Genomic DNA, 26,284 nt, shown 5'->3' with positions numbered 1-26,284 from the left:
AAGGCTTAATTCTAAAATGTTAGAGGACTATCTCACAATGAATCCATTTAATCTGAGCTTAACAAATCAAGGGTATTTCCCATTTGATATTTTATGAAAATTATAGTTTATTTTTAATCTATTTATAGTAAATGCGAGCTGCTCTTGTTCTTGTCTTTGTGAAAACTGTGTACTTAGAAAAGTGATTTGTTTTGCTTTTAAGTTCTTGAACCATTAGTGTTGTGATTGAAGTAACCAGGTGATTACTGTAGCAGTAAAGTCACCAAAACAAACTGAAATCTAAGGGAATAGGGGTGCACTGTAGCACAATAGGGAACCTATTTGGGAATATTCCTCTGAATTTAATGGTGAGACTTGATTATCATTTTCTAAAACCATTTCCTACCTGGCAACTGGACACATGAACAAACTGACCTGGTGGCAAGAAAGCCAGCAGTTGAAGTCTACAGCCAGAGTCTGTTGGCACCTGCTGAAACTGACACTTAAGAAACATTTTGGAGCTGTTGGCAGATAATCAAAGCCCGGCAATTAAGTTATAAAGTCAAGAAGACATGGGTTACTCTCTTATTAGAGTCAAGTGGTGTTGGATTTAATCTCAGAGTCACACACCTCAGGCAAGGGGTGAGATTGAAAAGGACAGTCCTTCGTGGTAACCTCAGCCCAGATAGGAATTGAACCCATGCTTTGGTATCATAAACTAGCCATTCAACCAACTGAGCTAACCAACTCACTGAAATGAGTGGGAGGTAAAGATTGGGAATTGAAAGGTGTGTTCAGACAACTAATTATGAGGAGAAGAAAAAAACAAATTGAGGGATTTGGGTTGTTGGAAGCACACAACAAACAAAGTCAATTGAAACAAATTATTCTTGAGAATGCAAAAAGAAAATTAAGCATTGCGTTTATTACAAAATGTTTCTATATAGAAATATAGAAAATTTATGGCACAGAAATTTCTGGAAATTCCAGCCCACTGTGTCTAAACTAGGTTAAAAAGATTTATCTAGCCTAATACCACTTTCCAGCTCTTGCCCTGTAGCCCTGTAAGTTATGGGAGCTCAACATTATATTCAAATTGTTGTTTGAATACTGTCAGTTTATTAACATGTATCCTCTCCAAGCAGTTTATGATTATGGGCCATATGTTGAATTGTTGGTAAATAATAAAAATAATGCTTTTTTGAAACACAATAAGTATAGCAAGCCTCTTAACCTAATCAAGTTTTCCAGGTGATGAATCTAAAAGACTTGCTATGATCAATACAGCTTCTTTTCCAATCATTACCATTCAGAATATTACTGTCTTCAATGTAAATTAATTGAAGATATTACTGCTAAATGGTTTTGCAAATTATCACAATTGATTAATTTAACTTTGTTTTTTGACAGGTTATCTTTGGTAGAAACTACAGTTAGTGTTTTCAATACGTGTAGCTTTTCTCTGGTATTGATTAATTAACCAAACATCTACCATAATCATGACTAGATACGTATAATCATAGCTTAAAGATTGGAATCATAAGATTGCTAAATTAATACAAAACAAATAAAAGCAACATACAGTACAATCAAAAATATTAAGTAGCTAGTTGAGTAAATCAGTTGAATAAAGTTATCATCTCAAGGGAGCTGGCAAAGGCACAACAGGCTGAATGGCATCCTTCTCTGCTGTACCCGATGATTCAAAACGGAGAATTTTTAATGTAACCAGACTTCTAATGGTTGTAACTGTAGATTGTAATATTTATTTGGATAACAGTCTCAGCATATCATGGCACATTTAAACAATTGTTTTCATGTTATAAATATAGAATGTTGCAAATGCACAAAAAATTTACAATGTTCTTCCTTCAACACCAAAGTACAATTGAAAAACATCTCCACATTCCTTTTCATTTAAAAATTGGTACAGTTGTCCCAGATCCATATGATTTCCCTTAGTACCACGTACATCAAATATTTTTTCTTCAAAATCAGTAAATTTGCGAAACATTTGCATTGTAGCCTCTGTGTCATTGTTTATGATGTCCAACGTAGCATCTTCTCTGTGGCGGATTAGAATCCTTTTCCAGGTCAACCGTTTAACTCTGGAAGGTGATGAAAATAGGTTAGAATGAGATGAAAGATATGATGTGGGTCTTGATACATCATAATTCAGTGTGTGGTTTTGGAGTATCAAGCATATCACCGCTTAGTTTCCACTATTAGTCTTACTGGTCTGGGAACATATCAAAATTCAGGCCAGAAAGTTAGTCAAATACTATTCATGTTTATTAAATTGTTGCTGAGATTCATTATTGGTCCCTAATTTTCCAAGTGTCAATTAATTTTCTTCTGGATTAGGGGCTGTCACGTTTCCTGCCACTGACATTGGACCAACTTGATCTGATATCAACAGATTTATGCTTCACTTTTTTTTTGGAACAGGAGCGGAACATTTACAATCCTCCAGTGCTTTGAAACCACTCCTATATCTAAGGAAAATTAGAAGATTATAGCTAAAATCTCCTCAATTTCCATTGTACTTCCCCACAGTGAATTAAGATGCATTCTACTGGTTGTAGTGACCGTTTTACTTTGAGAATTGTAAACCTTTCAAGCGCCTGTTCTGTCAGCCTATTATTATGACTACTTCTTCCTTCACTGCCACATTATCAGCAGACTCATTTTACTTTACCTCTACAATTAATTAATTCACTCATCCCCACTTTACTTAGACTACATATATTATAAAAATAAAGCCCTTTGGAATGCCTACTTGTTGAGACAGTAGAGCACGCTGTCTGGGACATGAATGGTCCAATTGTATAGGTAGCTGAAGGGAGAAAGAGATCAAACCAATTCTGGTAGATTTGTTTTTTTTTCCTCATAACCTTTCATTGTTCATTAATGGGAGGATTGTAGCATAACCATGTATGGCCAAATAGTTGAGATATCTGCACTAGAAATGAGGAAAGGACTTATGGGTTTAGTTAGAGGTTTCTAGTCAAAGTCAAGTGACAAATGCTGAGGTTCCAAGTAGCAGATGAAGGTCTGAAGAAAAAGATACCTATAAAGTATTAAAATAATGGTATCAGTAATCAGGGAGGATGACTGCGACAACAAAATTAACATCAAATAGGAGGAAATATTTGCAGCTTTAGCAGGCTTAAAATTGGATAAATCCCCAGGACTCGATGAGATATATTGTAGACTGTTGTGGGAAATAAGAGAGAAGATTGAAAGGACCTTAATATTAATTTTAAAATCCCTTCTGCACACAGCAAAGGTTTGGAAGACAGCTATTCTGGTACCGTTATTCAAGGAAGTGATAGGGACAAATCATGGAAATACAGGCCAACAGCTCCAGCATCAATAACAGGGAAAACTTTGGAGAAAAATTGACAGGCAAAATTTTCATCTCCCTGAAAAGACAATAATTAATCAAAGATAATCATCACGGTTTTGTCAAGTAGAGATGTATATTTGAGTGAAATTTCATGAGGAGACTTCAGTAAAGCATTTAACAAGGCTTCACATAGACGACTGGTTAAGAAGCCAACAGACTTTGGAATCTGGGCAAATTGTCAAATTGAATCTCAAATCGGCTGAGTGGCAGAAGGCAGAGTGTACTGGCTAAAGGTTGTTTTTTGATTGGAGGCCTGTCTCGAGAGCAGACTGCAGGATTTGATGCCGGGTCCTTTACTATTTGTAGTGTTCATTAGTGATTTAGTTATGAATACATGAAGTTTTATCAGTATGTTTTCAGATGATACAAAAATTGGTGGTGTGGTAAATAGGAGAAAAACTTTAGACTGCAGGAAGATATAGATGGGCTGGTCACGTGCAGAACAGTGGCAGATGGGAGGTTAGACCTGAAAAGGGTGGAGTGATGCATTTTGGGAGGTCTAACAAGGCAAGGGAGTACAACAACGGTCAGACTAGCTTAATGTTGTCTGCTGTACTAGGTCAAAATCCTGGAATTCTCTCCCAAACGGCATTATGGGTATACCTACAGCACATGGACTGCAGCAGTTCAAGAAGGAAGTTGACGATCACCTGCTCAAGGCCAATTAGAGATAGGCAATAAATGTGGGCCAGCCAGCAATGCCCACTTCCCACAATTACATTATTTTTAATACAATGCATACTATAAGGTTAAAAGCAAGAGGACAAATGGATAGGATGGTTAAGAAGGCATATGGGATATTTGTCTTTATTGCTGAGGCATGGAATACAAGATCTGGGATGTCATGATAGAGCTTATAAAACGGTGGTTAGGCCACAGCTGGAGTACTGTGTGCAGTTCTGGTTAGCAGTCAATACAAAGGGTGTGATTGCATTGGAGAGGGTACAAAAGAAATTCACCAGAATATCGCCCATACTGGAGTGTTTCAGCTACTTAGAGAGTCGCACAGGTTAGGGCTGTTTTTCCTGGAGCAGGGAAGGTGGGGGGAACTGATTGAGATGTACAGAATTATGACAGAAATATATAGGTCAATAGGAATAAACTTTTCCCTTTACTACAATTACTAAGGACATAGACTTAAGGTAAGGGCAGAAGGTTTACAGAGTTTTAAGGAGAGATGTATTCACTGAGAGACTTGTGGATATCTGGAACTCACAGCCTGAAAGGGTCAGAGAAGCAGGATGCATTGCAACATTTAAGAACTATTTAGCAAATGAAACTCTGTGGAATACAAGTGCTAGAAAACTAGATTAGAACAGATAGATGATTGATGACTATCATGGATATTGCAGCTGTGGGCTTCTTTTTGTGCTGCAATACTGCACGGTCCTTTTGTTTTATATTTACATTGTGCTGTTAATGTAATAAAACATTCCAAGATGCTGCACAAGAGCCTTATAACAAGACACCAAGCCACATTAGGAGATATTAAGTCAAATGATTAAAACTTCAGTCAAAAGATAGAAAGGAGTAAAATAAACTGAAAAAAGGAGGAAGGCAAGATAAGAGGGAGAGTGGGGAGATGGAATTCCAGACCATTCAGCTCGCCAATTAAATGCATGGCTACCACTGGCAAAACAATTAAAATTGAGATGTACGAGTATCCTGAAAGACTGTAGGAATAGCGTTGTTCAACTGGAGGAGATTTTGGATAAAGGGAGAGGCTTGGCCGTGGGGTCTCTGCAAACAAGCTTAAGATTTTTACAATTGAGACATTGCTCAACAGTGAGTTAATATAAGTCAATGAGCACAAGGGTATTAAGCAAAAAGGTCTGTGTGTCATAAGACATGGCCAGCAAAGGTTTGAATCACTTCTCATTTACAGAGGGCAAAGTATGGGAGACTTGGCAGGAATGCCATGGGAAGATTCATATCCAGAGATAACAAGGGCATAAAGAGATTCAGCAGGAAATGAGGTAAGACAGGGGCAAAGTTGAGTGATGTTATGGAGGTAGAAATAGGTGCTCTTAGTGATGGCACAAATGTGTCTTCAGAAGTCATCGCAGGGTCAAATATGATATTAAGATTATGAACAGGCTGATTTAGCCTTACTGCCAAGGAGACGACTGAAGTTGATAGTTAGGGAAATTTGGGCAATGGACTGAAATCAGCAGCTTCAATCCTTCTAATATTTAAGTGGAAAAATGTCTGCTTGTTGCATTAGTAGTCTGATAACTTACAACAGTGGAGGGCTCAAAAATTGTGACAGTGAAGTAGTCAAGTGTTGTTAATGTATACATGAAAACTACACTAGTTTTGAATGATGCCACTGAGGGCAACATGAAATGAGACACAGAAGGGGCCAAGGAATACATAGTAGGAGGAAATGCCATTGTAGGTGATTCTCTGGCTATACTTGGATAACGAATGGAATCAGGTCAAAGAGATCAAACCCAGCAAGAAAATTGTGGACAGGAATTGGAAGATGATAATCTGGCTGACTGTTGTAATCAGATAGGATGTCATTTGTGATGTTTAATAGAGGTATTTCAGTCCTGCACAAAGACGGAAGCCAAATTGGAAGGATTCAGTATGGACTTTATGGAAAGATGGGTGTGATTTTGTGAGGTGACAACATATTCAAAGGCTCTAGAGAGGAAAGGGAAATTTGCAGTGAGCTAGTAGTTTGCATGGACAGTTGGATAAAGGCTTTTTTTAATGAGAAGGGTGATTACAGCAGATATAAAGAAGAGAGAACGATTGAGAGAGTAGGGTTAACACAGGGACAAGGAAGGGTGGGTGAGTCATCAGCTGTTTAATAGAAGGAGGGTTAAGGGAGTATAACAGGAGATAGTAAAATTCATAGCTACACATATTACTAATGTTTGTGTTGTATAAATTCAAAACTCCAATAGCACGACAGAGTCTAGACTAGAAAAACTTTGGCCTAAACCAGAACAGCATGAAAGGGAGAAACAAATCTCTTTAGACCTGTCAGTGGGAAAAATGTAATAATTACAATTCTGTGCCCTAAAACCATGCATTTCTTGATGGTACTTATTCTGATGCAGCCAATAACGAATCAAAGTCAAACCTTGCCCAGTATTCTTCACATGCATCCTGTGGCCCTTCCACACAAATCACACCAGGTTTGCCAGGCATACTGAACCCAGTAAGTGAAAGTTCTTTTGCCCACTCAAGAATATTCTTTCTCTTTTCTTTATTATAGATGTGATGGCTGTAGATCCAGAGTCGAGTACAAGGTACGTTTTTGGTTCCAGCAGGTTGTCTGTTTTCAGTTGCAATAGTTTCTTTACTCATATATTTGGTAGCATGGTCTTTGATCCATTCAATTGCATTCAACATGCAAATCTCACCACGACAATTTTGTCTTAGATACTCATGAAGGTCCATATTTAATTGTGCTTGCTGTGTTCTATTTAAAGCGTCTGATCTGGAAACAAAATATCAGTTACTTCAAACTGGAGTTACCTGATTTACAGTACTTATACACGGAAATATCAAAGTATCTGTTCAACACTGCTCTGAAGAATTATGTTCTTTTTTAAATACTTTTTTTCCATAATCGTACAAAATGCAAGCCTACTGGCATCTGGTAAGACAGACTGTAGTAAATACTTTGAATATGGATATTTTCACCAAAATTTATTATGGAATTTCCACCCAAAATCTTACTTTTGTCAATCTGTTTCGAGATGCTGATGGATCTACTAAATCTTTTTAGTATTTTTAGTTTTTATTTTAAGAGTGTGCAGCTTCTTGCTTTGTTCAAACCATCCATAGTTTGACTGGCTCCCATGATGATAAGCCACTTATTGTCATCAGCAATCACTCGCAATCACTCATGAACAAGTACGATTGTTTACCTAGGAATAACTAAACCACTTATACTACACAGTGGAAAACTGCAACTCCAAGTTTTCTATAATAATCACATGGGCAGACCTGATAAAATCTTGGAGTGGCAACTATCAGCATTTTCCTATTAGTAGAACCTACAGAGGGGTGGTGTCATGGTGGCTCAGTGGCTAGGACTGCTGCCTTAGAGCACCAGGGACCCAGGTTTGATTCCACCCTCAGGCAACTGTCTGTGTGGAGTCTGCATATTCTCTCCGTGTCTGCATGGATTTCCTCTGGGTGCTCCAGTTTCCTCCCACAGTCCAAAGATGTGTAGTCTCGGTGGATTGGACATAATAAATTGCCCACAGTGCTCAGGGATGTGTAAATTAGGTGGGTTATAGGGGGATGGGTCTGGGTGGACTTGATGGGCTGAAGGGCCTGTTTCTGCACTGTAGGGGTTCTACGATCTACATGTCCAAAGGAGTACTTAACTGCTGAACCTATTTGGATTATGTATGCCATAATCTTCAAGACTGCTCAACTACTGAGGTCAACCCTTTAAAGGAAAAGTGGAAGATGAATATCAATGTTTAGCTGCTGGAACATTGACAGTATCCCATAATATAGTTCCATTAAGTGAGCTGAGCACAAATTTCAAATTAGGTCACTCGCAGTGTACATTCAAAATGCCACTTTACTGGATTTTTTTTAAACATTGCTATCAGTCTGAATATTTAAAATACCAGAGTAATTGCACTTCTCCTTTTGGGGGATAAAAATGTGGACAGCAAGCCACAGTTTGTAAGCTGCCTCTTGGCCATAATAGCAGCTTCCATTGTGCGCAGGGAAGTATGGTATGGGAAACTACAAGAGAAGAAACTAATTGACTTATGAAATCTCAACTGTTCCTCACAAAAATAAATTTATTGTAATGTAAATTATGGCAAACACAAACAAGCTGAAACTGAATCTATAAACAATTTCTGGTGAACCAACATAATTTGAAAATGTTTTGCTTAAAATGTTTTTTTTTCTATCAGCGAATTAGCATGATGACTTGACTTTTTCTTAAAATAAGCTGTTACACAAATCCATTCATGCCTGTACTGTACCTTATTGAAATTTCTGGTATCACTGCTGGATAGTTTGGAGGAAAGGAACAAGATAATTCACAAACTACCTGTAACAAAAAAGTAATGAAAAATTAAAGGAAATTACTTCACATGTGTAATTACTGAAAGCAGTCAAAAGGATGTACATTTCATAAATCATTCTAATATGGCCAATACCAACATTAGGAGTGTCCAGCTGGAGTCGTACTGTGTATTGCAGTCTTGAGGTTGGTGGGATGAGAATCTTGGTTTGCACATAGTCTCTGAGATCTATTAGGGCCAACTGATCATCCACTGAAAGTTCATTCGGAAACATGCTGAACAGTAGTTCCAGTTCTGATAGCTGGGCCTCAGCATTAGCAGGGCTGGTCATTTTTCAAAGTATGGCTTTGAAAAGTCTGAGTACCCAACTGAAAACATAAAAAAAAGGAAGTTAACATTCTGCATATCAATTGTCAATTATGTAAATGTGATATTACATTTCTCAAGGGAAATTTCTCCAAAACTTTCCTACAATATGCATTGAGGTGTCCATGTGTGGAGTTACCTAACTCCTGATGTAACTGCAAGTAAGTAAATAGTCGGGACATCATTGGAAATACAGTACGTTATTTTCTAAGTGCATTCATTTTATCTAAAGCATAATCAAGCTCATCATCTGCAGTGAATTGGCAATGCAAAAAAATTTGAAGTCTTCCAAGCTAAATTCAATAAAATTATTCACACCGTAGTGCACTGAAATGTCATTACTAATTGGATTTGTAGCTTCCATGGCCTTGCTACAGCTGAGTCTACATCCCAAAATCACCAAGTTGAGTTCACAAGTACAAAAAGTAATCAGAAAGGCCTTTGATTTCAAAGCACTTGAATAAGTAAGTGAAGCAGTAAAACTTCAGTTGTACAGCTTTCATCAAATCCTGTCTGGAGTACAGCATTTTATTTTGGCCACTGGGCCTCAGGCCTTGTTAGGGCTATTGTTCAGATTTATCTGAATTATATCAGGGTTTAAAAGGTTGAAATATTCAGCCATTTTTCATATATGTGACTTGTATGCCCTGCATTTCTAAGGTTGAGAGAACGATTTAATCGACATGTTTAAAATTATGATGGGATAGTAATAAGTTAGTTGTGGCAAAGCTCTTTCTTCTGGACGACAATTGTAAAATCTCAGCAACAGTTCTGAATGTTCCAGCTCATACTTTACAGTTATCTGCCAGAAAAGGTAAAACCAGTAAAGTCTGACTCATTATTACAACTTTGAGTCTACCATAGTTACAGCAACAAGTGTAGGTTTGGGATGAAAAGTGGCAGGTAACATTCATGCCACCAAAATGCAGGGCAATGACCATCTCTAATAAGACAGAAAATAACCCACTTCCCTTTGACATTCAGTGGCGTTAGCATCACTGAATCCCCCACCATCAACATCTTAGGGTTGCCATTGACTAGAAATTGAACTGGACTTGCCAGATAAACATGATGTGGCGGTGCCGGTGTTGGACTGGGTGGACGCAGTCAGAAATCACATGACGCCAGGTTACAGTCCAACAGGTTTATTTGAAAACACAAGCTTTTGGAGCCTCAGTCCTCCTTCAGGTGTCAATGAGAGAGGTAGTATCAGACATACAATTTGTAAGTCAGAGATCAAAGATTCACACTGTTACAAAGATGTACTAAACAAACTTAAGAGGCTGTTAAATCTTTATTCAGTTAAAAGGTTTTAATTAATTAACCAAATTAATCCCCAAATTCTTTTCAAGTCACAGTCTTAAGAGAACTCAAGGTTTTATCAGTGTAAAGAAAAGGTGACATTTTAGGTTAGAATTGGTTTGTATTTTGGTTTAGAGTCAGACTGGTTTTATTTCTAAAGTAGGAACTTATAAAGCACCACAGTGACTGAGTGTCTATAATTTGTGTGCTTTTCGAACAAAATCTCTACAAATGCAAATTCACCTCATAGACTCGTATGTGTGTGAAGGAAAGGGAGAGAATGTGAGTGAGTGTGTGCGTGTGGGGGAGAGAGAGAGGCAGTGTGTGAATGAGAGAGGATGTGTGTGAGTGTTAGAATGTATAGTGTGGTGGGGTCACCTGTAGTGCGACACGAACCCAAGATCCTGGTTGAGACCGTCTTCTTGGGTATCAAACTTGGCTATCAGCCTCTGCAACGCTGCATTGTTGTGTATCCTAAAGTCCATCTTGGAGGACATTTACCCGAAGATCCAAGGCCGAATGTCCTTCACCACTGATTCGAACCAAGGCCTCACACCTAACATGCATTGTCTGACCCAAAACGTCACCTCTTCTTTAGTCGACTCAGGACCGTGACTTCAACAGAATTCAGGGACTTACATGTATGTATTAATCAATTTCAAATAAACCTGATAGACTATAACCTGGTATTGTGATTTCTGACCCTGCCAGATAAACATAGTGGCTACAGAAACAGGTCAGATGCCAAAAATACTGCAGCAAATAACTCACCTTCAGACTTAGAGTCATAAAATCATAGACCCACACAGCATGGAAACAGACCCTCCGGTCCAACCAGTCCATGCCAACCATAATCCCTAGTTCCATCTGCCTGCACTTGGCCCAGATCCCTCCAAACATTTCTTATTCATGTACTTACCTAAATGTCTTTTCAAAGCCTGTCCACAATCTACAAGGCATGAGTCAGGAGTGTGATAGAATACTCTGCTCTTGACTAAATGAGCACAGCTCCAACAAAACTCAAAAAGGTTGACACAATCCAGGACAAAACAGCCTGCTTTACTGGTGCCACATCCACAAGTATTCAGTCACTCCACCACTATTGCACTGCAGAAATTCACCAAAGATCCTTGGACTGTACTTCCAAATCTCCAACCGCTAACAACCACACCGCCTGCATGTTTGCCGCTAAGCCACTCACGACCCTGAGTTGAAAATATATTATCATCCCTTGAGTGTCACTGGGTCAAAACCATGGAATTACCTCTAACTATTGTGAGTCCAACTATAGTATATAAACTGCAGCAGTTCAAGAAGACAGCTGACAACACCATCTTGAGGCCAACTTGAGACGGACAATGGATGCCAGCAAGGCCCACATCTCACAAGTGAATAAAAGTGATCTGTGTGTCTAACTATTATGGTCCAATTCTAACAATATTCTCAAAGTATCTGCAGTGTACTTCCACTCCTTCACCAAAACTACCAATTTGTAGCTGCACAGCACTGCCCTGCTCTAACATGTGCTCATCTGCACTTTCACGATCTCTCAATTCAATTACTCAAAAACTCTTCTTGAGACTTCAATTATTTCCACAAACTTTATGATCAATGTACTCCTCCAATTTTGGCTCCTTCTTCTCCTTAGAGTTTACCTAGAGCAGGAGCACAAAAAGGGCATCAGCTTATTTGCTGCCTTTAATATACACCATCTTATTTTCATTACTGCCATTATCACTGATCTGTCGACCACAATATGACTGTAAAGACACATTGCCCATAACATTTCAGTCACCTCGCTGCAAGCACTTTTTCTACATATATAATTGCATGCAAGTAAAACTGTGCACAGTTTCTGTGTTAAACTTCGACTTGATTGAAATTATGCATTCACAAAACTGCAACACATTGGAGAGTTATGTAGGAGCACTGAGAAACTCCTGCAGTGATGTTTGAGACTAACATAGCTGTCAATCTCAATCATCATCCTTTGTGCCGCGTATAATGCCAACCTGTGGAGAATTTCCCTCTGATTTTGATTCACTTCGGTTTTGCTTGGGCTGTTTTAATGTCAAAGACAATCTCTCCGACCTCCCGTCTGAAAATCAGCTTTCTCCATGATTGGACCTAGGCTGTAATGACTTGACAGAAGCCAAACTGAGCATTGGTGAGCAGGTTGTTGTTGAGAAAATGCCACTTGATAGCTTTGTCTACAACATCTTCCCTCACTCTGTGATGATTGAGGATAAACTGACAGCTGGATTGTATAGTTCTTGCCTTTTGTAGATAGTCCCTGGGTAATTTTCTACTTTGTCAGATAGATGCCAATGTTATAGCTATTCTGGAACATATTGGCTAAGGACACAGTCAATTCTGGAGCACATATTTAGTAATACAGCCATAATTTTGTCAGCACCCGTAGACTTTCCAACATCTTCAGCTATTTCTTAATTTCACCTTGGAGTGAACTGAAGTGGTGGAAGACTGATGTCTATGATATTAGGAATCTCAGCATGAGGCCGAGATGGATTATCCACATCACTTGTTTGGGTGAATATGGTCACAAGTGCCTCACCTTTTGCACTGATGTAATGGGTCATTGAGAATGGGGATATTTATGGAGCCTCCTGTTCCTTCTCAGATTAGCTGTTTTAGTTGTGTAATACCACTCACACTAAATGTTGCAAGGCTGCAAAGTTTTGATCCACTCCAGTGGTGGTATGATAAAAGAACACAAGAGTACACAAAATAGGGGAAGGACCAGATCATTTGGACCACTGTGCCTGCTCTACCGAGACCATTTATTTAGCTTGGAATTTAGCTTCACATTTTCACCCTTGCCCCTATCCCTAACTCCTTGAGACAATGAATCTATCTCAGCCTTAAATATATTCAACAATTGAACATCCACAAGACTCTGGGATTGAGAATTCCTAAGATTCAAAACTTTATGAATTAAATAATTTCTCCTCATGCCAATTCTAAATGATAGGCTCCTTATTCTAAGAATGTGTTCATGTTTTAGATGCCTTGAATCACAGAAACAATCTCTCAGGATTTACACTATTAAGCACCTTCAAAATTTTGTAACTTTTATTTCAGGAGTTCACCACTCATTGTTCTTAACCCTAGAGATTGTAGGCCCAATTTACTCAGCTGCTAATCACAGAACAACCACCTTCATCCCAGGAATGAATACCTAGTATTGTGATCTTAGAAAAGCCCTGTTAAAAGACGTATTTTTTCCTGTACTCCAATGTTGCTGTAATAAAGCCCAATATTTCATTTGCTTTCCTAATTACTGGCCATATGCTAACTTTTTATGTTCCTTATGCAATCTTGTCTCTTTATTTCATGGTTCTTCTGCATTTAATCATGCATGTAGGTCTATGGAAAGTGTGTTTATAACTGTGCACACGTATGGACGTGTATGGACGTGTCAGTGTGTACCCCCTCAGGTGTCCTGATAATGTTTTTGTGTACACATACAGATGTGTGAGATAATATCTTGTGTGTACACCCTTCGCTGAGTATGGACATGACTATGCACACATACCAGTGTGTGTGGATGCAACTACAACTGATGTTCAATTAATGAAATATCTGTGCACCTTACAAATACATTGGTATCTTCTCTTAGCTTATTGTTCCTTACTCTCAAATCACAGGGCCACCTTTTGCACCATCTGCAAATTAATGACTTCTGCAAGTTGACTGAGTGAGATATAGAGTACTTCCTCCTTCAGGTACAACATGATATGAATGGTCATAAAAGTCCTCCCATCCTCAGTCCCACAATTGTCACAGATATTGCCAAACTTTACACACGCCTGATCCAATTAACACACTAAAGTTCACTAACACTATTTATACACCGAACTCTTCGCACTTCAAACACCATATTGCATGCTGAAATACTTTTGTTACTCTAGATTTCTGCTGCTAAACTTTTATTTCTATGAAAAAGGGAGAGACTTTTGGCTTAATCATAAAACTAAAAAAAAATTCTCGCAGCTTGAAACAAATTGCTGGACAAACTCAGTAGGTCTGACAGCATCTGTGGGGAAAAAAGGGTTAACTTTTCAAGTCCAACTACCCCTCTTCAGAGTAGTTCTGATGCTGCCAGACCTGCTGAGTTTCTCTGCAATTTCTGTTTTTTTTTCAGATTTCCAGCATCCACAGTTCTTTGTTGCATCGTCACAAATTGACCTGTTCTAGATGGAGATCACACTTGTGGATGAAAAGTGACTGATTTTATGATAGATTTACAATGAACATTTGTTCAACACCTAAGACGAAGAGTTAAAGGTAAGCTTAACTGGTGCTATTTTTTAAGAGCTATCCTAACAATGTCTTTATGAATTGCTTCAGCCATTCCACCTCTCAAAAGTTCAACTGAAGAGATTGTTATCAAAGCTGCTATTCTTTCTGTAGTTAAAACATACTCTTCCACTCAATTGGAAACTGAATATTTCCAGGCATACCCGCAAACCTGTGAATTAGGAGCAGTCAAAAGCTATTCGGTCCCTTGAGCCTTCTTCACCACTTGTAAAGATCATGACTGATCTGAATAGGGTTTCAGTTTCATTTTTTTGTCGGATCACAAAACACTTGACTCCCCTCTCAATCAATAAGCTATTAACTTAGCCTTAGATATACTCAGTGTACCAGGCTCACTACTGTACAGAAGCAAATTAACAAGTTATTGACCTTTAAGTGAAAAAATATTTTCGTCTCAGTCCTGACCTCCTCTTAAACAGTCTGTCCCTGCACACACCTCAAATTCTTGTATTGCTCATTAGTAGAAACATCCTTGTAGCATCCAGCCTATTAAGTTCCTTCATATTTCAATATGATCACCACTCGAACTCGAATAAGTGAAGGCCCAACCTGGTCAACGTTTCCTCTTAAGACATCCATCTCAGTAATACACTGAACGACTATTTGATGAACTGTTTCTAATGCAATTCTGTCCCCGAGGTAGGAAGATCAAAAGCGTACACAGTACTTCTGTTGTGGTTTCATTAAACACAGCAATGCGCTAAAACTTCCCTATTTGTATATTCCATTCACCTTGCAGTAACGGACAAAGTTTAATTCGACTTGAATCATTTGTTATACCCCATTCAAGCTTTGTGATTCATCTAGCAGGTTCTTCTGTGTCTGGGTTCTGCGGTTTCTCTCCATTTAAATATTTCACATTTCCTATGCTTCTTAGTTCTTCAAAAATTGCTGAACGAATTTACGAACACATCTGATACTGTATTTAACAGTGAACTGCCATCACAAATGACACCATTGTCGTTGCACTTTCTTCAGTCTCTACTGTCATTGTCAAAAAATGTCATCGTACTTTCGGAAGGAAACGAAAGCTTTGACCGATGTGTATAAATGTTCCATTAAAGTCCCAAAGACCAAAGTACAGGGCCATAAATGACATTTTACGGAGCATTTACACACATAAATAAACACACACGACGGCTATAAAAGACCTGGTCAAAGCTTAACTTAAATGGAAGTTAAATGTAAGTATGTCCGGACAAGTTAAACTTGTTCTAATTTAGTGAAGGGATGGAATACCTGCCTATGGCCTGACAGGTCAGTTATGAGCCATTTTTACATGAAATGGAGCGGTGTTCAGTACCTGATTGAAACACTCCGTCCCCGAGCCTCTCGGCCCCCGGAACCGCTGCTCATTCCTGGCACTTCCCGGACACCGTCCGTACCGACCGGTTGCGCATGCGCCATGCTGCACGCTGCTGACCAGCGAGGAGATCCGGCGAGGCAGCGGCCTTCCCCGGAGACCGGCAGGTAATGCGGCGCAGGGGAGGCAACAGGCACCAGGAGGGAGAGCTACTCACCTTCCCACTGACCATCACCTGGGGGAGTAGAAAGGGGAGAGGGAGGAGAAGGGACCCATAGGTAAGGGATAGGGGATGGGCCCCGTGGATATTGAGGGGGGCAGGAGAAGAGGTGATGATGATGATGATGATAAGGGAAGGGCCACGTGGACGTGAGACGAGGGGTGATGATAGGGGAAGGGCCCCGTGGATGGGGCGGTTTGTTAGGGCAAGGGCCCCGTGGATTAGCGGCACATGGGATAGGGGTATGCCCCATGAATGGGGAGGTTGTGATGAGGGGTGGTATGGGATAGGGGCATGCCTGCCCCATTGATGGGATGGTGACAGGGTGTAGGGAATAAAGGAAGGGCCTTGTGGATGGAGATTGACAGGAGAAGAGCCCCATGCATGAGTTGTGTGGGAATGACAGGGAAGTGGCCTTTCGATGGGGTGGTGGGTGTGTGTGAGGTGGGGGGTGGATGGGATAGGAGCATGCCCCCCCATGGCTGGGGTGGGGGATGGGACCTGTGGATGTGTGGGGTGGTGGGGACACGGCGGGAATAGGGGCCTGCCATGCGGCTGGAGAATGATCAGGTAAGGGGCTGATGTAAGGGGGCGGTGTGATAGGTGTAGGGGAGGAATAGGAGAGAGGGGAAGAGCGCATGTGGATGGGTGAGAAATAGGAGAGAGGGGAATAGTTGAAAGATTTGTGCAGATGGGGGGGAATAGGAGGAATGGGGGGAATAGGAGAGGGGGAATGGGGGTGCGGGCTTGCGTGGAGGGGTGGAACGGGGGTGCGGGCTCGCGTGGAGGGGGGGAATAGGAGAGGGGGTGGAAGGGCTCCTGTGGATGGGGGAGAAATCCCATGGACAGGGGAGGGATGGGAGAAGGGTGGGGAATAGTTGAAGGGCCCCGTGGATTGGGGAGGGAGAGGCAGGAATAGTTGAAGGGCCGTGTGGATTAGTGGGGGAAGAATAGGAGCGAGGGGAATAGTTGAAGGCATGCGTGGATGTGAATGATGGGGGAGGGCAGATGAAATAGTTGAAGGGCCCTGTGGATGGGGGCAGGATTAGGGGAGTTGGATAGGAAATGGGAGGAATAGGAGAGTGGGGGAATAGTTGAAGGGCCCCATGGCTGGGGGTGGCACAGGAGGTCGGGGGGAAGGGCTCCCGTGGATGGGGGAGGGATGGGGGAGGCACAGGAGGTGGGGGGGGAGGCACAGGAGGTGGGGGGGGGGGAGGAGGCACAGGAGGTGGGGGGGGGGGGAGGCACAGGAGGTGGGGGGGGGGGAGGCACAGGAGGTGGGGGGGGGGGGAGGCACAGGAGGTGGGGGGGGGGGGAGGCACAGGAGGTGGGGGGGGGGGGAGGCACAGGAGGTGGGGGGGGGGGGAGGCACAGGAGGTGGGGGGGGGGGGAGGCACAGGAGGTGGGGGGGGGGGGAGGCACAGGAGGTGGGGGGGGGGGAGGCACAGGAGGTGGGGGGGGGGGGAGGCACAGGAGGTGGGGGGGGGGGAGGCACAGGAGGTGGGGGGGGGGGGAGGCACAGGAGGTGGGGGGGGGGGAGGCACAGGAGGTGGGGGGGGGGGAGGCACAGGAGGTGGGGGGGGGGCGGCACAGGAGGTGGGGGGGGGGAGGCACAGGAGGTGGGGGGGGGGGGGAGGCACAGGAGGTGGGGGGGGGGGAGGCACAGGAGGTGGGGGGGGGGGAGGCACAGGAGGTGGGGGGAGGAGGGGTTCCTGTGGATGGGGGAGGCACAGGAGGTGGGGGGGAGGCGGGGGGGGAGGCGGGGGGGGGGGAGGCAGGCACAGGAGGTGGGGGAGGCGGGGGGGGGAGGCGGGGGGGGGGGGAGGCAGGCACAGGAGGTGGGGGAGGCAGGCACAGGAGGTGGGGGAGGTGGTGGTGGGGGGAGGCAGGCACAGGAGGTGGGGGAGGTGGTGGGGGGGGGGAGGCAGGCACAGGAGGTGGGGGAGGTGGTGGGGGGGGGAGGCAGGCACAGGAGGTGGGGGAGGTGGTGGGGGGGGGAGGCAGGCACAGGAGGTGGGGGAGGTGGTGGGGGGGGGGAGGCAGGCACAGGAGGTGGGGGAGGTGGTGGGGGAGGTGGTGGGGGGGGGAGGCAGGCACAGGAGGTGGGGGAGGTGGTGGGGGGGGGAGGCAGGCACAGGAGGTGGGGGGGGGGGGGAGGCAGGCACAGGAGGTGGGGGGGGGGGAGGCAGGCACAGGAGGTGGGGGGGGGGAGGCAGGCACAGGAGGTGGGGGGGGGGAGGCAGGCACAGGAGGTGGGGGGGGGGAGGCAGGCACAGGAGGTGGGGGGGGGAGGCAGGCACAGGAGGTGGGGGGGGGGAGGCAGGCACAGGAGGTGGGGGAGGTGGTGGGGGGGGGAGGCAGGCACAGGAGGTGGGGGAGGTGGGGGGGGGGGAGGCAGGCACAGGAGGTGGGGGGGGGAGGCAGGCACAGGAGGTGGGGGGGGGGGAGGCAGGCACAGGAGGTGGGGGGGGGGGGAGGCAGGCACAGGAGGTGGGGGGGGGGGGGGAGGCAGGCACAGGAGGTGGGGGGGGGGAGGCAGGCACAGGAGGTGGGGGGGGGGAGGCAGGCACAGGAGGTGGGGGGGGGGAGGCAGGCACAGGAGGTGGGGGGGGGGAGGCAGGCACAGGAGGTGGGGGAGGTGGTGGGGGGGGGAGGCAGGCACAGGAGGTGGGGGAGGTGGGGGGGGGGAGGCAGGCACAGGAGGTGGGGGGGGGGGAGGCAGGCACAGGAGGTGGGGGGGGGGAGGCAGGCACAGGAGGTGGGGGGGGGGAGGCAGGCACAGGAGGTGGGGGGGGGAGGCAGGCACAGGAGGTGGGGGAGGTGGTGGGGGGGGGAGGCAGGCACAGGAGGTGGGGGAGGTGGTGGGGGGGAGGCAGGCACAGGAGGTGGGGGGGGGGAGGCAGGCACAGGAGGTGGGGGGGGGAGGCAGGCACAGGAGGTGGGGGAGGTGGTGGGGGGGGGAGGCAGGCACAGGAGGTGGGGGAGGTGGTGGGGGGGAGGCAGGCACAGGAGGTGGGGGGGGGAGGCAGGCACAGGAGGTGGGGGGGGGGGAGGCAGGCACAGGAGGTGGGGGGGGGGGGAGGCAGGCACAGGAGGTGGGGGGGGGGGAGGCAGGCACAGGAGGTGGGGGGGGGGAGGCAGGCACAGGAGGTGGGGGGGGGGAGGCAGGCACAGGAGGTGGGGGGGGGGAGGCAGGCACAGGAGGTGGGGGAGGTGGGGGGGGGAGGCAGGCACAGGAGGTGGGGGAGGTGGTGGGGGGGGGAGGCAGGCACAGGAGGTGGGGGGGGGGAAGGCAGGCACAGGAGGTGGGGGGGGGGAGGCAGGCACAGGAGGTGGGGGGGGGAGGCAGGCACAGGAGGTGGGGGGGGGGAGGCAGGCACAGGAGGTGGGGGGGGGGAGGCAGGCACAGGAGGTGGGGGGGGGGAGGCAGGCACAGGAGGTGGGGGGGGGGGAGGCAGGCACAGGAGGTGGGGGGGGAGGCAGGCACAGGAGGTGGGGGAGGTGGGGGGGGGGAGGCAGGCACAGGAGGTGGGGGAGGTGGTGGGGGGGGGGAGGCAGGCACAGGAGGTGGGGGGGGGGAAGGCAGGCACAGGAGGTGGGGGGGGGGAGGCAGGCACAGGAGGTGGGGGGGGGGAGGCAGGCACAGGAGGTGGGGGGGGGGAGGCAGGCACAGGAGGTGGGGGGGGGGAGGCAGGCACAGGAGGTGGGGGGGGAGGCAGGCACAGGAGGTGGGGGGGGGGGAGGCAGGCACAGGAGGTGGGGGAGGTGGGGGGGGGGGGAGGCAGGCACAGGAGGTGGGGGGGGGGAGGCAGGCAGGCACAGGAGGTGGGGGGGGAGGCAGGCAGGCACAGGAGGTGGGGGGGGAGGCAGGCAGGCACAGGAGGTGGGGGGGGGGAGGCAGGCAGGCACAGGAGGTGGGGGGGGGGAGGCAGGCAGGCACAGGAGGTGGGGGGGGGGAGGCAGGCAGGCACAGGAGGTGGGGGGGGGAGGCAGGCAGGCACAGGAGGTGGGGGGGGGGGAGGCAGGCAGGCACAGGAGGTGGGGGGGGGGAGGCAGGCAGGCACAGGAGGTGGGGGGGGGGGAGGCAGGCACAGGAGGTGGGGGGGGGGAGGCAGGCACAGGAGGTGGGGGGGGGGGAGGCAGGCACAGGAGGTGGGGGGGGGGGAGGCAGGCACAGGAGGTGGGGGGGGGGAGGCAGGCACAGGAGGTGGGGGGGGGGAGGCAGGCACAGGAGGTGGGGGGGGGAGGCAGGCACAGGAGGTGGGGGGGGGGGAGGCAGGCACAGGAGGTGGGGGGGAGGCAGGCACAGGAGGTGGGGGGGGAGGGGCGGCTCCCGTGGAGGGGGAGGCACAGGAGGTGGGGGGGAGGGGCTCCCGTGGATGGGGGAGGCACAGGAGGTGGGGGTAGGTGCGGCTCCCGTGGATGGGGGAGGCACAGGACGTGGGGGGGGCGAGGCAAGGAGGTGGGGGGAGGAGGGGTTCCCGTGGATGGGGGAGGCACAGGAGGTGGGGGGGGAGGGGCTCCCGTGGTTGGGGGAGGCACTCCCGTGGATGGGGGAGGCACTCCCGTGGATGGGGGAGGCACAGGAGGTGGGGGGGAGGGGCTCCCGTGGATGGGGGAGGCACAGGAGGTGGGGGGGAGGGGCTCTCGTGGATGGGGGAGGCACAGGAGGTGGGGGGGAGGGGCACCCGTGGATTGGGGAGGCACAGGAGGTGGGGGGGAGGGGCTCCTGTGGTTGGGGGAGGCACAGGAGGTGGGGGTAGGAGCGGCTCCCGTGGATTGGGGGAGGCACAGGTGGTGGGGGGGAGGAGGGGCTCCCGTGGATGGGGGAGGCACAGGAGGTGGGGGGAGTGGCTCCCGTGGATGGGGGAGGCACAGGAGGTCGGGGGGAGGGGCTCCCGTGGATGGGGGAGGCACAGGAGGTGGGGGGGAGGGGCTCCCGTGGATGGGGGAGGCACAGGAGGTGGGGGGGAGGGGCTCCCGTGGATGGGGGAGGCACAGGATGTGGTGGGGAGTGGCTCCTGTGGGTGGGGGAGGCACAGTAGGTGGGGCGGGGGGAAGGGCTCCTGTGGGTGGGGATGACTTGGGAGGTCAGGGGGAAAAATTGAAGGGCCCCCGTGGGTGGGTCGACATGGGAGGTCGGGGAGAATAGTTGAAGGATCCCCATGGGTGGGGACAACAGGTTTTGTAGGGGAAGTGCCTTGGGGATCATATGGGAATAGGGCTAGGGCATAATGGGAATGTGGGAGAAAAGGGGAGGAGAAGGGCCACTGGGGGGGGGGGGGGAGGCGGGACAAGAAGTCACATGTTTCAACTAATTATCTGACAGATTCCTAGTTAACACGGTGTGAAGCTGGATGAACACAGCAAGCCAACCAGCATCAGAGGAGCAGGAACGTTTGATATTTCGGGTCGAGACCCTTAATATCAAACTTTGCTGCTGCTCTGATGCTGCTTGGCCTGCTGTGTTCATCCAACTTCACACCGTGCTATCTCAGATTCTCCAGCATTGCCAGTTCCTGCTGTCTCTGTGACAGATTCCTGATTTATTTGATTGAAGTGTCATCTTTCTCTCATTTAATGACCTGCTCCTCCTCCTACATTGTACATTTTGCTTCTTTTGATTACGTTGTACTTTTAACATAATAGATTAGCAGGCAATTCATGGGAAGCATTCCGAAATAAATGATGCTGAGCCACCTCAGATATGTGGGCAGAAGTCTTAATGAAAGACAAAGGTTCAAGCAGCATCTTAAAGGACAACAATGAAGCTGAAGGGTTAATGGAGGAATAGATGATAGCAAAAGAGCTCATCTGTTGCTAAAACTAAATAAATTGAGTCTGAACTCTTGGAGGTTTGGGATTATGGAAAATAATACTGTTTGTGCTCCATCTTTTGATCACCATACAGATCATTAATTTTTAAAAAATGAGTTCTCCAGTGACAATACAAAAGGATTACATCGATTTGAAAGTTTTACTGTGATAATCTAAAATCAACATGGCTAAACATTTCTTACTGGGCAACCAATTCGCTAAACTACAGAAACGGTATTGCCCTCTAACTTCTTAGCATGTCAGAAAACCCCACATCTCTCACATATAACATAGCAGTCTCTATGAGTATGGTGTCTTTAAATTTAAAGTTGAACTCCTTTAGCTTTTACCAGATCTCCCCTCCCTGCTTCACCAAAGTTAATCTTCCAAAGACCTTTCAAGTCCTGTTTTCTCAACCCTTTGAACACAGTTGGATAATTTCCCCGTTAGGTGATGCCATGGTCTCTAATTCTTTCCAATCTTGTTTCTGTACATCGTTATTGCTTAGTTTACATGCCTCTGAGATCTGCACTTGTTACTTTTAATTCATCTTTCCCAATAGCAAAAGTATTCCCAAAAAACTCAGCTATTTTGAAATGCAGTCAGTTAGGTTTGCATTCTTACCTTCTAGAAATGGTTCACTGGATGTCGTATGCATTCTTTAGGTTTCCTTGTCTGTGATTATTTCCTGAACTGCTCCTGTATTCCTGCTAATATTTTCGATATTAAGTATAAATTGATATGACCAACAAAATCAAAATAAACCAAAAATCAATCATCTTAAATACTCCCAAAAAGGTACAGCAAGGCATATATTTCTGTTATTCCAATCTTTTGTTTTTTATCAATAAACTGAGAGAGAGTGCAGTAGCATTGAGAGATTGAAAAAAAGCAGAATAGCAGAGCATCAGGACAGCTGAGTGCAAAGCTGGGGGAAGTAGTAGTAAGGTCCATTTCATAGCAACTCTCAATCTTGTAGATGAAAATACTTTATTGAATAGGAGGAAGCAGACAATAGGAAATAGGTGTTTTGAAGAGGCAATATTCTGCAGATACTGCAGTCTCTTCAAAATACCTATTTCTCATTGTCTGCTTCCTCCTATTCGATGTCTTTGGTTACATTAATTCTCCAGAATGGTTTAGTAGCTTTCTTATACGGTTAGGTGAGATCTGGTGAACTAGAACGTGTATTCTCTGTTTGCTTGAGTTTTCACTCTTCTGAACTTGGAGTACTCCTCTGTGCTCCAAATGGAAGCAATGAAAGGAGATGAGTAATCGTCAGGAATGAGCATCAGCAGCATAGAGAAAGTAACAATTTTGCAAATCAGTAGTATTAGACATGGTTGAGAACCAGAGAAAGATTTACCTGTGTATAACATTTTGCCAAACCTGAGAAGTGTTGCAGTCTGCCTTGCAGCTAATCAAATGGTCTGAAGTTATAGTCAGTGTTGAAGGAAACTTAATACACCATTTGGACACAACATTGTTGTTGCAGTTGTATAGGGCCTTGGTGAGACCACACCTGGAATATTGTATGCAGTTTTGGTATCCTTTTCTGAGGAAGGATGCTCTTGCTCTCAAGGGAGTGCAGCAAAAGTTTACCAGGCTGATAACAGGATGGTGGGTTCGACGTATGAGGAGAGATTGACTAGCTTGGGATTGTTTTCGCTGGAGTTCAGATGAATGAGGGAGGAATCTCATAGAGACTTGTAGAATTCTGATAGGATTAGACAGGGTAGATGCAGGGAGGATGTTCCCGATGGGGGGAATGTCCAGAACCAAAAGTCACAATGAGGATTTGGGGTCGACGATTTAGGACGGAGATGAGACATTTCTTCACCCAAGGAGTGGTGAGCCTGTGGAATTCATTACCACAGGAAGTAGTTGATGCCAAAACATTTAATCTAGTCAAGAGGTGACCAGATATAGCACTTTGGGAGAATGGGATCAAAGTTTATGGAGAGAAAGCAGGATTAGACTATTGAGGTGGACAATCGGCCATGATCATGAAGAATGGCAGAGTAAGGTTGAAGGGCCAAGTGGCCTCCTCCTGCTCCTGTCTTCTATGTTTCTATGTTCCACGAACAAAATTTTTTGTCAATCTGTCCTTTGTTGTGTTGGTTGAGATGTGAATGTTTCTCAGGGCAGCAAGTAAATTGTAACAGTGATCTGGAATCTTTTGCATCCGACCAAGAGGCATATGGAATCTCAGTTAAGATTGGTTTTGCACAATTCAGTACTGTGTGGAAATGCGAATGTAGGTTTTGTGCTCTCTTTCGTGGGATAAGACAATTTCTGACTTGGAGGCAAAAATACATTTCTCTTAGCTACAGACAATGCACCAAAGGAGTTAGGAGCTTAAGGGTGAATTTGTGAGAAACCAGGGAGAGATTTTTTTCCTTCAAATGAATGATTAATGCGGTGAGATTTGGAATATTACAGAATATAACTTGAGGGAGATGGGAAGGAAATCATGAATGTGAATTTTGTGCACTGCTGAATATTCTGAAATATTCAACATTTTTTCTTGCAGACCTTTTGTGTTTTGTGTGGTACATGTTTGTGAAATTATTTTTAACATGATAACACAATGAACCTGAAGTTAATGAAGACATCGTTTTAATCACCGTGTTCAGATATGTTATGACACAACCGTGGGGCAGGTCAGACTTAAAGCCCGGCCTCCTAGCTTAGAGGGAGAGACATTACCACTGTGCTACAAGATCTGTCCTGAAGCGATTGTGTAAAACCACAGTTTTACACCTGATTAATTTTTTATTTGTCTTTCTGTTTTTGCAAACCCTATAGTTGAGTATTGCAGCAGCAACATTGAAATGGGAAAGAAAAAGGAAAGACAGAATTCTCCACAGGATGATGAAACCTCTGATAGCTATGGTAAGAAAATGCCTCTTCACTTACAGATTGTAATGAAGGGAAATGAGACTTAACAGCAAGGAAGGTCTGTCACAAACATGATTGGCCGAATGGCCTGCCCTGTGCTGGACTGTTCTGTGAACTTGAAATCCTACAAAGTGCTTTTTTTTTTCAAATTTTTAAAATTCTTTTTGGTAAAATCTATTTTGTGCATTGAACTACATTTCAAGTAATTTAAGGTCAAATAAATGGATTATCAAACCTCAAAATAGTTATTGTTAAAAAGAAAATTACAAAGGTCTGAAGTTACATTTGGTTAGAATGTTTATTTTACGATAGGTATTTGCTGTTATCTAAATAGGCATCAATATAAGGCATCTTTAGTTGGTTTTCATTACTGCTATAGAGTTTCAAAGTGAATTGAGTATTTTATGTAATAAACTTGTTGCTTGGTCGATAGACACAACTGAATATAACAGATTCTGGAGACATCCACATTAGATGGAGCAGCATCATTGTGCTTTCCTTGTGCAATAGATAGTATACGTTGTACACAATTTTGAAACAAGGATTGATGTGATCACAGTTAGTACCCTGGCCACAGAACTTTCTAAACAAAAGATTTCTAAATTTATGGACAACACCAAATTGAGAGTCAATGCTTAGGAAGATTGGAACAAATTACAAGAAGACATTGATAACTTTACAGAGTGACACGATATTGCCCAATTTCAGTGTAATGAAGTATGCGGTATTATGTTTTAAAAAGGGTCACACATTACTGAGGAAATAAGAATCTAAATGAGGTAGAACAGAAAAGGGATCTGGCAGTGCAAATAAAAAATCCAATAAAGGTTGCAGCACACGGTGATAAGGCAATTAAAGGATACAAATTAAATACTGGGTTTTTGAAATGAAAAATAGAAACATTATCCTAAAAGCCTGTATGGTTACTCAGCATAGCCATACTTGGAGTACTGTGTGTAGTTTTATCTCCTATATTTTGAAAAGGATATGGAGATACTGGGAGGGTGCAAGAGAGATTTACCAGTACTGAAATGTACTTGGTCTCTTGAAAAGAGAAGGCCGAAGGTTGACACCAGAGGGGCCTCTAACATTATGAAAGGGTTTGAAAGTAGAGACAAATTATTTATACTTGGAGAAGAGCAAAACTAGACTGTGTCAATATTGAGTTTCCTAGAAATACAAGGGAATTCGGAAAAAAAGCATTCTTTACTGCGAGCTGAGTGAGAATGTGTATCTTAGGAAATAGGAATAGGAAATAGTTGAGGCAAATTGCAGAGATGTATATGGGTAGCAATCTAATAATGAGAACAAAGGAAATGGAAGATAATGCTGATGGATGAGGCAGGATGGAAAGAGATGCAATGGAGCATGACAACCAGTTTGGCCTGTTTGGATCGAATTGACTATATCTGCACTATATATTCTCTCTATATCAGTGACCGGCGACATGAATTCCTAAAGCATAATGTGATTGTAAAGCAAAAAGAACTTTGGTAGCACCCATCTCATCTCCAAAGTGCTTCACTACCAAAGAGGTACTTTAGGATTGTAGCCATTGCAGGCAGAAGTATCTGCCGGTTCAAGCACAGCAAGCTTCTACAATGTAATAAATAACCAGGGAATCTATTAGT

General features: G+C 45.5%; 2 protein-coding genes across 4 annotated transcripts in view; one reads left to right on the top strand and one right to left on the bottom strand.

Annotated features, from left to right (window-relative positions):
* Window positions 1-884: 884 nt before the first annotated feature.
* Window positions 885-15,816, bottom strand: rwdd2b (RWD domain containing 2B). 2 transcript variants are annotated; one of them, XM_059650362.1, is made up of 6 exons: window positions 15,716-15,809; window positions 9,829-9,951; window positions 8,543-8,771; window positions 8,362-8,429; window positions 6,483-6,842; window positions 885-2,087 (listed from the first exon to the last, which is right to left on the bottom strand). In XM_059650362.1, exons 3-6 carry the CDS (start codon window positions 8,732-8,734, stop codon window positions 1,835-1,837), a joined length of 873 nt encoding a protein of 290 aa, XP_059506345.1. In that variant the 5' UTR covers window positions 8,735-8,771; window positions 9,829-9,951; window positions 15,716-15,809; the 3' UTR covers window positions 885-1,834. The 2 variants fall into 2 exon arrangements, with proteins under 2 accessions (XP_059506345.1, XP_048397021.1); XM_048541064.2 differs by lacking the exon at window positions 9,829-9,951 and having other exon boundaries at window positions 15,716-15,816.
* The window catches only part of usp16 (ubiquitin specific peptidase 16), a 33,036-nt gene continuing 21,015 nt past the window's right edge, over window positions 14,264-26,284 (top strand). The window contains exons 1-2 of one of the 2 annotated variants that reach the window (XM_048541062.2): window positions 14,264-14,379; window positions 24,561-24,647. In XM_048541062.2, the coding sequence (XP_048397019.1) occupies window positions 24,587-24,647 (61 nt within the window). In that variant the 5' untranslated portion in view covers window positions 14,264-14,379; window positions 24,561-24,586. Of the gene's footprint in view, window positions 14,380-15,793; window positions 15,883-24,560; window positions 24,648-26,284 lie in introns of those variants that run through there. The other variant, XM_048541061.2, reaches the window with a different exon arrangement.

This window comes from Stegostoma tigrinum, chromosome 12 (assembly GCF_030684315.1).
Source record: "Stegostoma tigrinum isolate sSteTig4 chromosome 12, sSteTig4.hap1, whole genome shotgun sequence".
In the NCBI taxonomy this organism is placed as follows: Eukaryota; Metazoa; Chordata; class Chondrichthyes; order Orectolobiformes; family Stegostomatidae; genus Stegostoma; species Stegostoma tigrinum.
This window is presented reverse-complemented; position numbering and strand designations above follow the sequence as displayed.

Coding starts and splice junctions, on each gene's coding strand:
- rwdd2b (XM_048541064.2), bottom strand. CDS start 8,734: ATGACCAGCCCTGCTAATGCTGAGGCCCAGCTATCAGAACTGGAACTA. Junction 8,430..8,542: donor TCCAGCTGGACACTCCTAAT/GTTGGTATTGGC, acceptor TTTTTGTTACAG/GTAGTTTGTGAATTATCTTG. Junction 6,843..8,361: donor ATACCAGAAATTTCAATAAG/GTACAGTACAGG, acceptor TTTTGTTTCCAG/ATCAGACGCTTTAAATAGAA.